This window comes from Protopterus annectens, chromosome 2.part2 (assembly GCF_019279795.1).
Source record: "Protopterus annectens isolate FY-2018-M chromosome 2.part2, PAN1.0, whole genome shotgun sequence".
In the NCBI taxonomy this organism is placed as follows: domain Eukaryota; kingdom Metazoa; phylum Chordata; order Ceratodontiformes; family Protopteridae; genus Protopterus; species Protopterus annectens.
In genome coordinates this window covers 773,352,619-773,371,275 of record NC_056730.1, presented here as the reverse complement: position 1 = coordinate 773,371,275, position 18,657 = coordinate 773,352,619, and the positions used below count along the sequence as shown (strand labels likewise).

General features: G+C 36.4%; 1 protein-coding gene across 1 annotated transcript in view; it reads right to left on the bottom strand.

Annotated features, from left to right (window-relative positions):
* The window catches only part of LOC122795808 (arrestin domain-containing protein 3-like), a 492,470-nt gene that overhangs the window by 160,124 nt on the left and 313,689 nt on the right, over positions 1–18,657 (bottom strand). The window contains exon 4 of the mRNA XM_044064144.1: positions 12,847–12,925. Coding sequence (XP_043920079.1) covers positions 12,847–12,925 — 79 coding nt within the window. The remainder of the gene's footprint in view (positions 1–12,846; positions 12,926–18,657) is intronic.

The following is an 18,657-nucleotide window of genomic DNA, read 5'->3' as shown; positions in this document are numbered from 1 at the left end:
TTTGGTGATGTTATATAACAGTAACCCTCCTGCGGCCATTTCATGCATGAATGGGTGTGACCAGATTGACTGACATGCCTAATGGCTTTGATGTAGCATGCTAATGATGCACGAGTGACACGTACTGCAAATTTGCCTGTGGCATCATGAATATTCATTGTCTAAAGTAGTTTACCCTCTTCCTCAAAGCAGTGCGATCTTGGAGTTGGCATATTTCTATTTTCTATTTATACTTTTCCATTTATATAGACAGGGGGGTTCAGGGGGCCTGCCCCTCTGTAAAAGCGCACAGAAAACAAAAGTTATATTTGTGAGCTAGACTATCAGCTCGTCAGAAACGACATGTGTTTGCAAACAGTATGTGTGGGATATCTGCACATTTTGTCAAAACAGATTACACAAAGTTTTTAAAGTCTAAACAGTCAATTAAAATCCCCACAACAGGTTGAAAATCCTTCATTTGTTGGATATTTACAGACAGCACAGGTACTACCATTACATGGTAAAAAATAAATAAAAATTCAGTCAAAGTGGCTTTCACTACAGGAAAATAAGATAAAATGTTCTCAAAGTAAACTATGTACAGACAGTGCTAGTGCTATGTTATTTTGCACCCTAGGCAAAACTTATTAGGCCCCCCTTGTTTTACAGATAAGTTACTTTTGTTTTTTTAATTGAAATTATAGAAAAAGGAAAGAATGATTTAAATTGACATATTCATTGACATATTTATCACACAAAAAATTACACATGGATTACATAATCAAAATTTTATTTTTCTTGCCTTCTGCTTCCCAAAATTGTTCACTAAATCCTTCAAATCCAGTGTGGAAGCAAGGCCTAATTCAACTGAAATTGTTGCCCAGTCTACAAGTCTGTTTTGCAACATTATTCAGCGCAAGTAAGTTTTGATAAGTTTTAAATTTGAGAAACTGCATTCATCACTTGCCACTGAAACTGGAAGTGTTAGCAGTATTCTTTGGGCAATGAAAACATTAGGTACACACTCGACCAATGTTTATGTGCTATGAAGAGAAGTACTTTTTGTGGTGGCATAGACTTTGGAAGTCTTTGAGCTAGTGCTTGAAGTTCACAGCAGAGATCTGTAGCATCAATATCTTTGATAGAATTATGCATCAAAGCATTTTTTTTAATTTTTGCAGTCAGTTAGTACACAGTATCTGCAGGTTCCTTTTTGTTGATATTGTATACATTGAACAGAAAGCCAAATAGAATATTATACTGTTCTATTTGTTGGAACCTCTCTTCAATAGATTGGATAGCCATGTCTAAGACAAAATAGTAAAAGCCTACTTTAAATTTGCACTTAGGATGTTGCGGTGTCTCATCTTGAGCTTCATATTCAAACTGCTGTTTTTGTCTCCTCCTTTTAACTTGTTCTGTATCAAAGTCTGGTTGTGTTTCTAGTTCCTTGGCAATTTCAGCAGCATCAACCAAAACCTGTTTAAAAACCCTTATCACTTCTGCACGTTAAAAGATACTTCTTGGTTATTTGAAGTTTTGTTGCTGAATTTAAATCAGCTTCCTTATTTTGCAATGCTTTGCTAGTAATATTTACTTCACAAAGAATGTTATACCATGCAACAAGAGATTCCATGAACTGGAGCTTGCAAATTGCATCAGCAAGGGCATTTGATTTGATGTGGGAATTATTTCTAGCCAGTGAACCTTTTAGTCTTGGGTCATCAAAGATTTGCATTAATGCATGATATATACTACCAAGATGATACCTTAGTGAATTTAAAGCGTCAATCCAACTGTTCCATCTTCTTTCACTTAACGGTTTAATGGTTAAGTCTAAGACATGGCTACATAAAACTTGCCAACGATGAATTGATGCAGAGAAATAGTTATAAATTTGCTGGACTAAAGTGAAGAAACTAGATGCATCACTGACCACTACGTTTAAGGAGTGTGCATTGCAGGGAACAAAAACGTCTCGTGGATTTATGTCTAGAATTCTCTTTTGTACACCATTTACTTTGCCTTTCATATTACTTCCATTATCATATCCTTGACCACAGAGATTCTCAATTGGAAATTTGTTCAAGCTGTTCAATCAAAGTTTCTGCCATGAAGGAACCTTTAATTTCCTCTAGTGGAACAAATCCTAAGAAATGTTCCCTTATTATTACCTCGGGCTCGAACATCTCACTATCTGAGGGTTTGATAACATCAAAAAAATGTACAATCATTGTCATCTGTTCAGTATGGCTAATGTCTGGTGTGCAATCCAAGATAACTGAGTAGCATTTTGCTTATTTCACGAGTGACAAGCTCTTCTTTTTTAAATATTGCCTGCTAGGCTATTTATAAGTTCATAATATCCTTTCCAAAGTAATTGATCATTATTTCTTGATTGTTGACTCTGCTTAAATGTTCATTCATTACAGAGTCAAAAAGGGCTAGATATTCAACAAACATTAAAAAATTACCATTATTGGCACTGTACAACTTTTCATTAGTACCACAAAATGCCAGGGTTTGAGTGCCAAGTAAACTGACCAAAGCAGTGAGACGTTCCAATATTTTTTGCCAGTATTCTTCTTCTTTGATTTTTTGCTGGTTAACACTATCGACTCTTTTGATAAACGCAAATCACGTTCTTTCCAGGTCTGACAGTTATTTAAATGAAAAGTATTCCTTTCAAGTAAAGACAGAGTTGCTCCAATGTTTTTCCAATCTTTTGAACCTGATTCCAATGTACCTTTTGTGTTGAATAACTTGCAGCAAAAACAAAAAACGACATCTTTTGAAATTGAATATATTAACCATTGATGGTGTACCTTTTCACCATTAGGCAGTAATCTTTGGTAGTGTGTCAGAAAAAAATCTTCTTTTTTGTGGGTCTTTGAGAAAATCATACGTTATAATCTGCTGTGGTCCATTTTGTACTAAAATCTGTCAAAAATGATCATTGCAATGAGGAGGCCAGTTTGCTAGGACACTATCATCTAGATTAGGCACAGTAGCATCCTCTTTATCACTTTTTCCAATATTTTCTTTTTCTCTAACTTGAGAAACATCTGTTTTTGGATCAATATCATTTGTAATAGAAGTAAAATATTCCATGTTTCACTGAGACAGTGGTCACATTCTTATTCTTCAGTTATTTTTCATGTGTAAATATATTTCAAGAAAGAACCCTCTTGCTTTGCTAGTTCCTTCGCTTTCTCTGCTTTTCTTTTTCAGTTCTGAGCTCCAGATGATCGTTTTGTATTGGTCATAGCTAACTATACTAGAAAAAAGCACACATTTCATTTTATTTGTTTTAATTTTGTTTACCCGAGTTTCTGCAATCAGCTTTAACTAAAAAAAAAAAAAAAAAATTCAACATATGTGTGGGGAGAAAAGCTCCAGTACATTGAAAACACTTTTAAACAAACATTTAGCATATACATAAACAGATATGAAATAACTCATAAATAATTACTCATAAACTTGCTAATTATTTTATATTTATCGTAAAGTACAGCCAGAAAAGTAATGTAATCCTAGCTTTGCAGAACTGAAACAGTAAGCAACCAGGCCATTTGTTCCATTCACACAGCCTCAATCTCCACTCACAACCCCAACTACAGTATATGACTTGATCTTGCGAGGTTAAATACAAAAACAAAAACAACAAAAAAGAAGACACTGTCATTAAGTTAAGTATACTTTTTTTCACACAAACAATACTTAAGAGTTCATAGCTTGAGGTCGATCTTACTTCAGTAAAATGCACATTACTCTTGTAAAGAAAAACAGAACTGCAGTCATTTGCACATATGCATTGCCCCATCCCAACCGCCTACCCAGAGAAACTGCTTTGAGCCTAGTATGCTTAAAATAACAAAAATAAAGGCCACATTACTGTATTTCCTTCACATTACATAGCAAGACCTAACATGTGATCTTACTTCAGCCACACACACTGTACTCATGCAAGAGTACAGCTTGTTTCAACAACAAAACATTAACAGACAGTCCTGTTTATCTTGACTACCCCTACAGAATGATATTAGTTAAGAAAAATATGTCATCCTTAAATGGCTACCTAGAACACACTTCAGACCTAGTATCTGACTCCTGACAGGATATTAAATTAAAAAATATAATAAAAATAATAATAATAATAATAATAATAATAATAATAGTAGTAAAGAAAGTCATTAACAGCCCCTAAAATCTATCAACTCATAATGCATAGCATTCACCTTCTTTCACTTTAATAGTCATCTTTTGTGGGGGTGACCCATCATCCCTTGTCATGACTAGCGAAATCATCAGTAATGTTTTAAGTGAAAATGCTCATATCTGTTACTTTCAGTTTCTTGTCACTGGCATAAGCAAACAGATGTAAGCTTTAAGATAATATTGGTCTTATAGGAAGCAATATAACATTTTATAGCTTCTAAAAACATATGTTAATACAGAGGACTTCAGGAATGCTTGCTGCTTAGCTAAGGGATAATTTGTGTAACTGTTTCTAAACCAAAAGCTAGTTGTTAAGTTGCCAAGCACTGCATAGCATTGTACTGGTATTATCGCTGGAGAGTCTCTTGTGAGTTCTGATGCTAAGTCAACAGTACCAAGATCTGCCCTAATACTGTATTTATTTTTGTGTCAAGACATGTATTAATCCCTATCCTACTTTTTGACTAACATGATTTAGCCATAGAAATATGATTCTGTCTGCATGCTAAATCTTTTCCTCCATTTATGGATGTTCTTACAAAAGTTAAGGCTTTTTACAGCTATATGCACTATTAATTCACTAAGTACTCATAAGTATTTAATACTGACAACAGCAGCAGTGGGTTCACTAAAGGTCCTGTTAGAAACTGTACCTGTTGCATTGTTTCATAACAAGTACTAATATACTATAATATTTATAATCTAGATGGCATAAAATTAAGTACTCCTTGACACTTTTCTCCATTTGAATGCCATCATATCAAGTGGATGTCTCAAAGGCTTCCAATGAATAGATTGCTATAGGTGATGCACTAAGTAGTTAAAGTACATGTGCTAAGGAAATATGCATAAGAAGCACATATCACTCATTTCTGTATTTAGGCAAGCAGTCATTTGAAAGAGGGACAGAATTTATGGATAACTCACATGTGCGTCATTTAGAAGGTGACATGCCCTCAAACCTATGCAGACGCTGAGTCCAAGAAGCAGACTCAGAGAAAGCTCTTTACTTGTGATGTGGCAGAGTGTGGAGATTTGTTTTGTTTGCTGTGGCTGTTTTTTCTTGTGCATATTTTGATGTTGTGCCTGATTCTTTAGCAAAGAAGTTGAGAGTTGTGGCTGAAAAGGCCTTTGCAAGGCATATGGTGTGACAAAGGACACTGCTTTTGTGATCAGATGTCACCTGTACCTCCTCACATTAACCTTCTACTGTTGAACAAATTTTTCCAGTTAAGTGGACGACAGACTCTGATGGTTATAGTGGAAAAAGCAGAATGTGCCCAAATATAATTTACAAGGTATCAGCTAAATAGTCTTTAGCTAAGAAGACACATCATTTCAAAATGCTAAGGATGTCACAAGGTAGATGGGGTCACATATCAGACAGAAGGATGAAATATGTTTCCTGATTTGTCTGCCTAAGGATACTAAAGCTTGCCATGAGCATGGATATACTTACTCCTATGGTTATATCTTTCTTCCTCTACTTTGTGGTTACTAAAGAGTAGATAGTACCAATGCAGGACCAGATTTAGTTGGAGGTCAAGAGACACAATCAGAAGAACTCCCACACCAAAACAGCTCACTCCACTGAAAATGGACAAAGACAGCAGAGAGTTAATTTTGAAGATTACCTGTTTTAGGATATCTGTGCAGACCAACAGATTACCTAGCAAGGGAGATCTGAGCAGTCCAACAAGTGCCAGAAGAAGGTCATCTGTAAACTGAGGTTAATAAGCTTAATACACAAGACACATGCATACCTCTTAGAAAAATGATAGCATCTGAGCCATTATTTTTCCACACTGCAGCTAACAGCCATCTTGGCACATAATAACACACTGTTCTGCTCTAATGACCTTGATAAATTCTTCATCTGTTTCAGCTCAAGAGTTCTAACTTTCTGAGGGTGCATGTGCATAAAAACAGTATCTTTGACTGCTAACTGCACAGGAAAGCAATGTGCATTTGCTCTAAATTTGCTGTGCTGTTTGCCATTTATTGTTTACTTTGTATAATGGCACATTATTCTGTGTGATATTTTATATATTTTACATTATTCTTATGATGGCATTGAAAGACATTGAACAGTATAGTGCAATCATTACCTTAATGCACTGCTACTACCTTGGATATTGATCTGACTATGTTTAAACTTCTCTGTCTACTTTTTGTTGCTACTGTTGCCTAATTTTTATAGAGCAATCTTGGGTCTCTGATTTATAGTAAAATCTATTTTATGACACTTTAGAGGAGACTATTTGCAATACTGATTTTTTGCTGATGGTTCATTATGCATGGCACCAGGCATCTCTGCTTGGTCTTCATGTTAAGACTGTTACTGGTATTGAATTTTATTGCCAATGGTTCAGATTATACCTTTAGAACTTGGTCATTGGAGAGTGCCTGTTCACTGCTTTTTAAGAACCCTAAAAGATGCTTTACTGAATTCTACATAACTGGCACTGGGATTTGGTCGGCCCTGCTGGAAAAAAGTAGCACCCATTTTTTTCACACTTACCTGAACTACCTGCTGTCACTATGGTCTGCGGATTAATTTTTAATTAGCAGTAATAAAATTCACGTACACCTCACCTCAGAAGAAGACTCCACCCTACTATCTCACTCTCGCTTGTTGCTTTACTCAATGCAAAGAGCAGGAAGACAGCATGAGAGCAATAGGACTAATCAACAACCACTTCACGTATGTGGCTGCTGACTAAACAGTCCAATCGGACTCAGACCCCTGGTCAGAAATTGATCCTGTTGATCCCTGCAGTCTCTAGTTAATCCGGACTGTTTTTAAAGCAGTCCAGCAATGGTGTGTTTTTTTTTTTAGTTAAAGTGGAACTCGAGCACACATGTGTGCTGCTCCGAGTTCCGCGAATACTCACTACAAGCCACCCAGCTGCTCCCCCTCATGATCTGCGCCCTAGGCAAATGCCTAATTTGCCTTAATGGTGGTGCCGGCCCTGTGTACAGAATGTCAGAGTGTTGTATTTTGTTTCATTACTAAGAACATGGGAGACTTCATGTTTAGTCAAGTATAGTGAAAAAAAATTGCCTTGTACAGACTGTTATGTGGGGTTTGGGTGGGGTGTACTTTTGTAAAACAATGCCTAAACATCCAATAATAATTTAAACAATATATTCATATTAACATTGGACTTTCTGTTCTTTCCTCCTGTTCATCCCTTATGATATATATAGTACTATATAGACATGTTGTCCTCTCTATCTAAAATACCTGAAAATTCACCTATAGTTCATCAACTACCTAACAAAGACCAAACTGCTTTCCATAAAACAACATGGACTTTACATCTGGCCACAGCATAGAAACAGCATTACTAATGTTCATAAACTATATTTATGAAAGATAAAGCCAAGGTGAAGTGGTGTTTTCCTTATTTTACACCTAACCAAAGCATATGATATAGTTTCACATCCTATACTGTCAATTAGACTCAAGGAATTGGACCTCACAAGCAGTACAATTACCTTAGCCACACAACATACCATGATTTTGGGCAGAGGAGCTGTGATTCATAGATTAGTACTAAGCTAACTGCCCTTGCGAGTCATTTTAAGCCTAGCCGATTATCCTTTGTGAGACTCAAACCTTGCACCTTGTGTTTGTAAGGCAAATACCTTAACCATTAGGCCACCCTCCCTACATCTCCTTAGCAAACAACATCAGGTGTGCCACAAATGGTTCAGTATTATGGACATTTACTCTTTAATAAATTTATAGATGAAATACATATATCCTCTTACCCAGCGAATATAATCCATTATGCACATGACTCAGAACTAATATGTGCAGCTTGTTCAGTCACACAGCTCCAAGACGATGTACAGCATTCTTTGACAAAAAAAAAAAAAACTAGCTACTGCAATCTAAACTACTCCACAACTAAATCCAAAGAAAGGTAAATTAATGGTATACTCACTTCCAACCCAGCAACCAGACTACCTTGACTTAAATATTATCAATCAATAGTACTACAACTGAGCTGGTACAAAACACACATTGGTATAACATTAAGAGTTGATCAGCACATCTAATATGCATATCAAAAATGGTCCTGGACTTTTAACACCCCATTACTAAGACCTGTTCTCTTTCTAACCTTATCCTATCTACATTTTAAAATTCCAGTTGTATCCTATCAACAAAATAATCTTGCCCTTCTACCAACATGATTCCTTGTGCAGCCAAACCAAATAAAAATAATGAAATGTACACATCTTGCCACTAATTTACAGGTCAAAAATGAATATCTGTTTGGATAAAATATACATATGCTTCATCTAATGTCTGTGTAGTAAAATTTCAGTGTGACATTATACATAAACTGTAAAATAATGTTGAATGTTCTACAGATATGTGACTTTAGCACTGTGTAATGACTACATAGTGTACTTAATATGGTGAGCAGCTGCTAAATTATGTATTTCTCTATGTTATACAGTATATTTTTATTGTTAGCTAATGTTAATCGACTATGCATATGTACATAATGTATACTTTTTTCTGCCAGGACCGCCACTGAAAAGGGGCTTTGCACATTTAGATTTACCTGGTAATTTAACACGTATGAAAATACATAAAAATAAACTCAGTTTCTACAAAATGGCAAACCTACACTCCTGCAGAAAAAATACTTCCATCATCCTACTGTCTCTTCCCTGCTTCTGTCTCTTCTATTATAATTTCTGTCATTTTCACAAAAATACTTTCCCACATTCTTTTACTCTGAATTCCCTTAATCTGTCCTAAAAATGCTAGAAACAATCTATGCACTTATATTTCCTAATGTTCATTTTCACTTTCAGACTGATCACCTTCCTGCTATATTTTCTGCAGTCTATCCAAAAGTGCCTCACTGTTCTTGCAAGACATGTCTAAGTATCACTTTTCATTATAATAAATATGAAAACAAGGTAAAATTATGTTACTAGGACACTTTTGAACCAAGAGTCAAGTCCTCAGCACTAAATACTTGTTATCACACATTGGACTGCCACCTGTCTTACTTCCTCATTTCTAAAGCAAAGAGTTGGTGGCCCATTGCAATGAATTACGCTCAGCAGGTTTTGTCAAGAGAAAAGAGTGAAGTGAATGTTATGATTCATTTTATCTTAAATTTCTGAACTAGGTAGCCCCTGAGCAACAACCCCCTTTCAGAGAAAAACAGCAGATGATAGTGTAATCAACTGTTTACAGACAGTGCAACACATTTAAAATATAATCATAAATTATACAATGAAAGAAAAAATACAGCATCTTAACAAAAGTTTCAGATGAATGCTGCATTGCAGACTGCAGAAAATTCCCACTTCCCTATCTCAAAATGTAGCATAAAATTTTGTTTTCATTCTCCTGTCCAAAATTGATTTGCTAAACAAACGTGAGCAGTGCTACTATATAACAGCATGATTCACTGCCAACCTTCCAAATAATTGTGTATAAACCTACCAACCGTCCATCCATTTCCAACCTCATACAAACATAAAACCCTTCCAGGCCACTGCGTTGATTGAACAAATGCCTATAACATGTACTGAAACCCAACAATTCTGCTGACAAATCACTACTTTCCCACAACCTCACAAAATCCTGGCACTCCATCCCACTAGCAATATGACAAGAACATTCTCTAGAATCATTTAAAACTCAACTAAAGTATTACCTAAGTTGCCAACTATGTTCATGTGATATTGCTGGACAATCTCCAAACCCTTACCATCACCACTCTGTCCATAATGCAGCTATGTCTTCACAATCTCTAACTATCGGACTATCATCTTCATCCTATAATTACTTCAGTTGCCTACTCAATATATATTTTCAGCTGATTCCATTTGAAAGTAACTAGACTTTTAGAAGCTTGAAATTAGCTAATAGTTTACTGTATTTTTCATTTAACAAATTTTCATTAACTGTCATATCCTTACAGTTCTGCGTATGTTCATTTGCTATTCTATGTATGTACAGTTATTATGTTTTGATTAACTGTCATATGATTGTAGTTTATGTATGTATGTACATTTATTACGTAAATCTTCTACTCAGTCTGTAAAATGGAGCATTTCTCCCCAGGCCTCCACTAAACATTGAACTTGCGCCCAGTTGGACTTTCCCAGTAAAGATAAAAACAATAAATAAATAAAAATCATCCATCCACTAACCTACACCGTGTTAACATAATATGAAATATGTATCTGATGTTTAATGAAAATTAAAATATCAACTACATTAAAACGTCATCATTTTTGAGGATAGTAAGATATTAATTTGGCATTCCTTTCAGTTCTTAGTTCTATCCTGAAGATAATTTCCATCCATTGAATCAAAAATCTTTATCCTACTTCAACAGTGATAGATCAGGCCCAATACAGTAATTATTGACTATAAATAAATGATTAGGACTTGAGAAGTACATACAACCTCTACTACTCCAATACAGCGCACACCTGCTCTGTTCTCGGAGCACTGATCGTGATAGTACATCAATATACAAACACCTGGGTGAACCCTCATATGCACATTAGCTCATTTAGGCCAGTCGGGTACTAAAGTATAAGTAATGTAACTGAAATTTCAGTCTCCTCAAGTTTCTCAGCTATCCACTGCTTAGATGAAAATCTGCCCCTCTGAATGCTCAGTACCAGTTGTGCAAATGCTGGGCTCTTACTTGACTTTACTGTCAGATACAAACACTTACGTGTAAGAATAATTGTTTTGTCTTTTTATTTATTTTCACACCCGCAGTTGAACACTGGCCTACAGATAGGATTCCCTTTAACTACAAAATCCATGGTACTGTAAATGCCTAAAGAATAAGATGAAATCATTTAATGATCAGGTAGGATCTGTTAAACAGATGCTGTGATATAAAGTTTATGCACTCCAAACAAATTTAAATTAAAAAAAAGCAGCTGTGGTGCATAGATCTAGCAGTTTATCCACAACAGAAAGTATTCATACCTCTCAACTGTACAGATTTTTGAAGAATGTCGAGATTTTTGCCTCATATTTTGGTCCATTTTTCATAAAATTGTGGTTTTCTGGCAAATCATTGGCAAATCAATAAGGGTTGAAGTCAGAAAATAATGACAGCCATTTGAGTTTCAGACTTCATACCCTTCAAAATCTCACTGCTAATGCAAAAGCGGTTATTCTATCAACTTTCTAAGTTTCTAAAAGCAATATTTAAAATTTGCCCTATTTTTGAGCCTTTGTACCCCTATTATTTATGGCTTTGTCCAGATTTCTTGCTCTAAGAAATTGAGAGGTATGAGTACAATGCAGACCAGTGTGGGTGCATACTTATAAATGCATATGGTCCTCAGCTAAAGTGCTGTACACTTCTTGACATGCTTATGTTTGTTTGTCTTTTCGGCTTTTCCCAGTTACGGGTTGCCACAGCGGAACTCCGGTCCGCTAATGATTGGCAGTAGATATTTTATGGTGCCGAGTTGCCAGCCCGATGCCCAATCTTCAGAGAAGGCACGCCCATTCACGCATGTCTTTTGGAGGTCACTCGACCATGGGGCGGACATGCAGACTCCACACAGAAGGCACTTCAGCCATGAATTGAACAGGAGAACCTCTTGCTGTGAGGTAACAACACTACCGCTGTACCACCATGGCTTCCAGACTTATACTGTCATGAATTCCCGGAACAGTTTCTGCACTAATGAGGCTATCCCAGTTAGTTAGTGTTCCTGTAGCAGGATTTTGATGGTGGTCTCAAACTAGACTGGATGAGCTGCTGTCATCCATAGATTCCTACTCTCCCTGCTGCCTTATTCAGTAGTAGAACCATTACTGAACCCCAATTAATGTGGACCACAGCCAAGGCCAAAATTACTGTTCTGCAGAGCCATTATTTTTAATGCTGAATGGGAGATTAAAGTTTCCAGTTGTATGTCATAAGGATTTTATTGTTATATGTGCAATGAATGTAAATCTAGGCAGTGGTCCATAAACATGCAAATGAAAATGTTTGCTTACTTCTTCAGCATGCATAACAGATATGTTTGAAACATTTGTGCTTTTGGAGTACATTGCATATGTCACTGATAAAGAATGTCATCTGATTGCTCTGAGATGCTTTTCTGAAATACTAATCAAAAATGCAAAGATATACTTTACAAAATACAAACAGCAACTATCAAGTTTATTTTAGTCTTCTCCAGACCAGGGGTGTAGCAAGCACATTCTAATTTGTACTCACTTAAAAATGAATACATCTCTCAAAATGCTGGCCCCAGCACTTAATAAATGTAAGTAGTATTTTCAGCTGTTCCTCCTAAAACTATTACAAATATTATTTTTAGATTAGCAATATTGCATCTGTTATTGGCATTCAAATAGAAAGTTGTAGACATAAAATGACCTAAAAAATGTTGATATGACGCTCAGCAAAAATTTACTCAGTAGAGTAGAGAGAGTATACCTGGCTACACCCTTGCTCCAGGCATACAACTAAGTATTGGTATGACCGTTGTTAGAAATTAAATGTTCCACATTTCCTGTGTTTCAAAGTCAGACCTTGGTACACCCATTATCTATATTACACAAGAACATCTTTATTTTAAGTGTTTCTGAAATATTTTTAGGATTTTTATACTTACACTGCAGGTAGCTGAAAGCTGAATGGAAACTCATGTTGTCCTGCATGAAGAGTGGAACCATCTGCATTCACACTATCAACTGAAACATATAAAATAATTCAGATTTTGAAAAAAAAAAAATTCATGTTGGTACATTGCAGTATAGCAACTGATTACAAATGCTACTGCCAGAAAAAATTGCTGTTTAATGTTTTCATTATAAACTGATGTTTAAAATTATTTGTTAGCACTCAACTTTACCTTTATGTATCTGATCTGTATTCTGTATCTGTATAAAATGAATGCTGCAGTAATGGATATGGATCATAGGGCATGTTCATGCCCACTGCATGTTACATTTTAACTAGAAAGGCCTTCACAAAATCTGTGAGGAGGCATTACCGTACAAATAAATATGGGGAAACTGGATGAATGGGGACTAGACTGAGGCACAGGGCTGGGACGATACACTATAAAGCCTATTTGGTATATGCTTAAAAATAGTTGGTGAGAAAAGGCTGTCTGAAGGCAAATGTACACCTGATACTGTGAGTCTGGCAGGACTGTTAAAAACAAGAACAGTTTTATAGCAAGGCAGTTCACCAGTGTACCTCAAAAGGCATAGCTGCCATTGCAAGACTATATGTGCCTTTAAGGAAGCAAACAGGGAAATTGTTAGGAAAAAACACTGTGCCTTTGTTATATAACAAAACTCTATAGGTGAAGATCTGTGTGCAAAACGGAAACTGCATATTCTTTAGAACAACAAACACTGTGGAACTCTTGTACACTGTGGAACTGAGAGCACAAAATCTCCTTATTATGTGTTTGTGTAGAGATACTAGACTCAAGCACAAACTTGATAATAGCTAATGGAAAAGCCATTGTTCTTCAGAAGTACTGTGAACTTTTCAGTTCCTAGTAATAATTGAAAACTCTTAAATTTAGATTTTGATTCAAAAATGTTGTGTAAATCGTAACTGCTTCTTTGACTCATCCTACTGCAGTCTGTATTGTTTTTTTAGAGGGTTAAGTGTGTGTCCTGATCCCTGTGCCCTCAGATATGGTGAAAGCCTTTTCACATCTGGGTAAAATGTAAATCGTTTTTGTTCACTGTGCTTTGTGCAGTTCCCTAAAATGATAATTTTGATTTCTGAGCTAATACCTGAGATAAAGTGCTACCATTGCCAAACATTACAGTATTTGTCTTCAGTAATAATCATACACCCAAAATTAAAATTAAACTTAAGACTTCTTTATTAAAAAAAACTGATCAGGCAAGTTCAACAGAAGTGGATTTGTTTAGTTTCTGCTTTATTATTATTATTATTTTTACTATTTACAAATAAATACTCATTAAAATCTTTTATTAAATCTTAGATTAAAGGAAAATTACGCTACTAAAACGGTGTGATGAGAAATGCAAGTAGAGAGAGTTGGATCTGTTTTGGGAAACCATTTGAACAAATACATTGACTTTACTTGCCAATATGTGTCACTTAAAAGAATTTCTAACACCAGTGCTATAATTTAATATTTTGTAAACGTGCAGCAGCATTTTGCCAAACAAACCATTAGTTTTCTGGAAAAAAAAAACATTAAATTCAGCGTTGTTGTACTTCAATGAAGATTTTATTTGCACATATTCTTGTGAATCTCTTTGCAAATACACACATACTGCAATGATTTTTTTTGTTTTGTTTTGTAAAAAGAAAGAAACTGTTGAAAATGTTATGGAGGTATCAAACATTATCATCACCTCACTTAATACAGTTATATGGTTGTTGTTTTCCATTTCAAAACAACACAACAGCAATACTGCTTTAAAAGTCTATGTATGTTGTTTCAAAGGAATCTTGGGCACAAATTATTTTTGCCGGTATTTTGGTACTTTCAAGCAATGTATATTTTTCACTGTTGCATGTGCTAATTTCTGGGCATACACTGTAAGAGTTCTGCATATGCATTTTGCCAGTGTGTGTAAGGCAGGGGAATATTTTTTTTAATCATAGCAGGTAAAAGGAGAGGAGTATGCATGTACGTAGAATAAGCAGTCAAGATGACAGCAAATGCCTTGTTCTATGGTACAAAAAATGGTTTCTACAATTTTTCTTTATATTTTACTCTGAGAATATATTTAACTGCAGTTCACATTATTGATTGTTTTAAACTGTGGCACACGCCCATAGGTATAACTGCAAAGAATGTCAAAGAGAAGAGATTATGGTGGTTTTGGGGACATCTGTAGGAAAGTAGAAGACAATTTGGTGAAGATATGGGAGAGACAGGAAGAAGACAAGAGGAAATGAAGATGGCCAGCAGAGATGGATGGATTAGGTGAGACATATGTATGCATGTATATTGCCCTAATTTAGGCATACCTCTCAACTGTACACATTTTCACAGAATGTCCAGATTTTTGCCTCATAGTTTTGGTCTGTTTCTCATAAAATTTTGATTTTCTGGCAAATCACTGACAAATCATCAAGGATAGACCCAGAAAATAATGACAAACATTTCAGTTTCAGATTTTCTACCCATCAGAAAATGCATGTTAATACAAAACCTGGTATTCTATCAACTTTCTACGTTTGTAAGAGCAATATTTAAAAACTGTCCCTATTTTTGGGCTTTTGTTTCCCCATTATTAATGCCCTTGTCCTGATTTCATACTCTAGGAGGTTGAGAGATATGTGCCCTATAAATGTAATTCTCACATTTTCCTTGCTGCCTGCAGCCTATAATAGGAGACTGCTTGCCTGTTAGTGCTTTATAAAACAGCACTGTGCTGTCAGTCTTACATCTTCCTAAAATGATGTTATCCAGATAGTGCTAGATCTGTCCCCAAACTGTCCTCAGAGTGTGAGCTAGTCTGATTTACTTTGCTTGTCTGTCAGTGAGTTCCCATAACAGTGTTCCTTAATTTATTTTAAGACCAAACAGAAGAACCTCAGGCTAAGTGGCGAACCAAGTACAACAAAGCCAAGTCCACTGCTTGGAGAAGCTGTACACAGAAATATGTTTATATTAAATTTGTGCTTTACTTAGCATTTATAACTGCTACGGTCGGTCTCTCGGTCTCTCAGTGTTCAAATAGTCCATATTACGTTATTTTTGTAGAATAACAGCCTTTTTCAAATTTCAAAAATGAAACCAGCTAGCTCATTCATAATAAATGAGAATAGACATGCCACATGCATGGTAGGAGCTCCTACTGGTTTAAGATACGAGGCGGAGTGTACAAGGACACACAGGGTATCCCTTCTCTTCTTTAAGGGACAAGTTAATGATGACAATAATGTGTAAACCAGATGTAAGAAGCAGTGACCTGAAAAAATACTTTAGGCAGATCATGGGATAATTCAGCACTGTAGCAAACCTAAGACAAGGGAAGTTAACTGTGTTGTGAAACCTAAATCTGAAGGTCGCTGGTGAAATCCTCTAAGGCTAACTTCAAGTCCAAACTGGCCACATCCACTAAGGGTAATCACAAGGCCTTCTTTGCATACATTTGCAATATCAAAGGTAACTCCTAAATCTGCTCTGAATTGGTGGTCAAAAATACCACATACACAAACCCCATAGATATGGCCAACCTGCTGGCAGACAAGTTCAGTGAAAACCTCACCCCCTGTCCCCCCATCAGTAAACCAGGACATCCCCAGCACTTGTTCCTCCCTCATCACCAGGGAGCAGGTTATTAGTGCCTTCTGAAAAGCAAAAAATACAGCCTCCATGGGACCCGACAATATCCTTGGTTGTATCCTACATGAACTCAGGCAAGAGCTCTCAGCACCGCTAGGTACCCTATTCAACCAAATCCTGTGCACAGTCTTCATCCTAACAGAATGGAGGACAGCCACTATCACCCCTCTGCACAAAGGTGGAGCATCCAGTGACCCAGGCAATTATAGGCCCATCAGCTTAACAAGCCTGATCTGCAAGGCCATGGAACGCATTATCATGGACCTTATAAACAACAACATTGGCAACCTTCAAACGTTTGATCCCACACAGCTTGGTCTTGTCAAAGGGAGATCATTCCTGTTACTCAGTTGCCTTTGATGAAATAGTCACCAAAGCCATGGATGAGGGCAAAGTAGTACACTGCCTATCTGCATAATAGATAAACTCTCACAGCTAGGCATCAACCCATATGTTACCAGATGGGTAGCTAAATGGCTCAATGATAGAACCCACTCAGCCAAAATAGGGGAAACCACTTCTAGTAGTAGACCCGTAACAAGTGGCGTACCCCAAGGATCAGTTTTGGGGTGTCCATTGTTTGGGATATACCTTTCTGAGGTGCAAGCCAAAACCAGTTGTCCATGGCTGACCAAGTTTGCAGATGACTGCATGCTGGGCACTCTTATAAATTCCCCTAGTGATGTGAACATCCTCCAAGAGGGCCTTAACCAAACTAATGACTAGTGCCAGAAGCAAGAAGCACGGTCTCAAACTAAATGCCAAGAAATGTATCATTATCCCCTTTGGGGAAAATGGGGTCCCCACTAAGTATCACATTAAAAACAATGTACTAAGCACACACTCAGTTGTGAGGGACTTGGGCACCCAGGTTGATAGCAACCTGACATTTGACCACCATGTTGCCTCCATTGTATGTATGGATTTCTACATGGCCCACCTTACTTATAAGGATATTTCATACAGGAACAAGGAGGTCATAACATCCCTGTACTCCTTCCTGTACTCCTTCTTTATCAGACCCATTATTGAATACAATGCCCCCTTTGGCATGTACCTTGCCAAGTACATGCAGCAGTTGGACAGACCACAGAGGTTCCTGTCCAGGAAATTCCAGGAAAATCCAGTGTATCAAAAACCTATCCTATAGAGATAGGCTAAAAGCCCTGTCCCTCTACTCAGTCTCATACAGACTGCTCAGAGGTAACCTGTGTCTGGCATACAAGGCCGTCTCGGACTAAGACTTGATAGATTTGCTGCATATCTGTAAGTCAAACTCCACTCGCGCAACCCACATGCAAGGTCTCAACATGGTCTGTGACATTAACAGAACTTATTGGAGGGATAGCTTTGTGTCCCATTGACTCCTTCATCTGTGGAACAGACTTCCTCTCCATCAAAATCTGAGGAAAATCCAACACCAACAACAAAAACCTTGTACAACTAAAGCCAGCAACTAAATTCATAAAGTACTGGCGTTCACTCCATTCATTAGACATTTTCGTCAGAAAGACTTTATTAGAATACAAATTCACAGTGAAATTCACTCCATTTAAATATACACCCAATTCACATTCAATTGCTCAATTTCACCATTAATTAAAACATTAAAATATATCCTCCGTTTTTTAAAAAACATTTAATATTCACTGCTTCATTGAGTCCAGGGCTTCTATCGGACTTTAACCTAATTTGCCATGAGGCTTCTTTTTGTTCTAAATAAGTTTTTAAATCACCACCTCTTAAATCAATTTGCCCCTGCCCTATGACAGAAAAAAGATTTTTTTTAAATTAGGAGATCTTAAGGTGTCTTTGTAGAAAGCGCTTTTTGTATCTTTCTTTCTAATATAATACTGATGCTCCTTAATACGTTTTAACAGCCGTCTAGTGGTCATTGCAACAAAAAATGCTGGACATCTTGAACACACGTTAATGTAAACAACAACCCTAGTTTGACAGTTAAAGCTCCCATTTAATGTAATAGCCCTGGACTCAATGACGCAGTGAATATTAAATGTTTTTTAAAGAAACCGGAGGGTGCATGTTAAAGTTTAAACAGTTAACCATTTTAATGTTTAATTAATGGTGAAATTAAATAACTGAATGTGAATTACGTGTAGTATAATG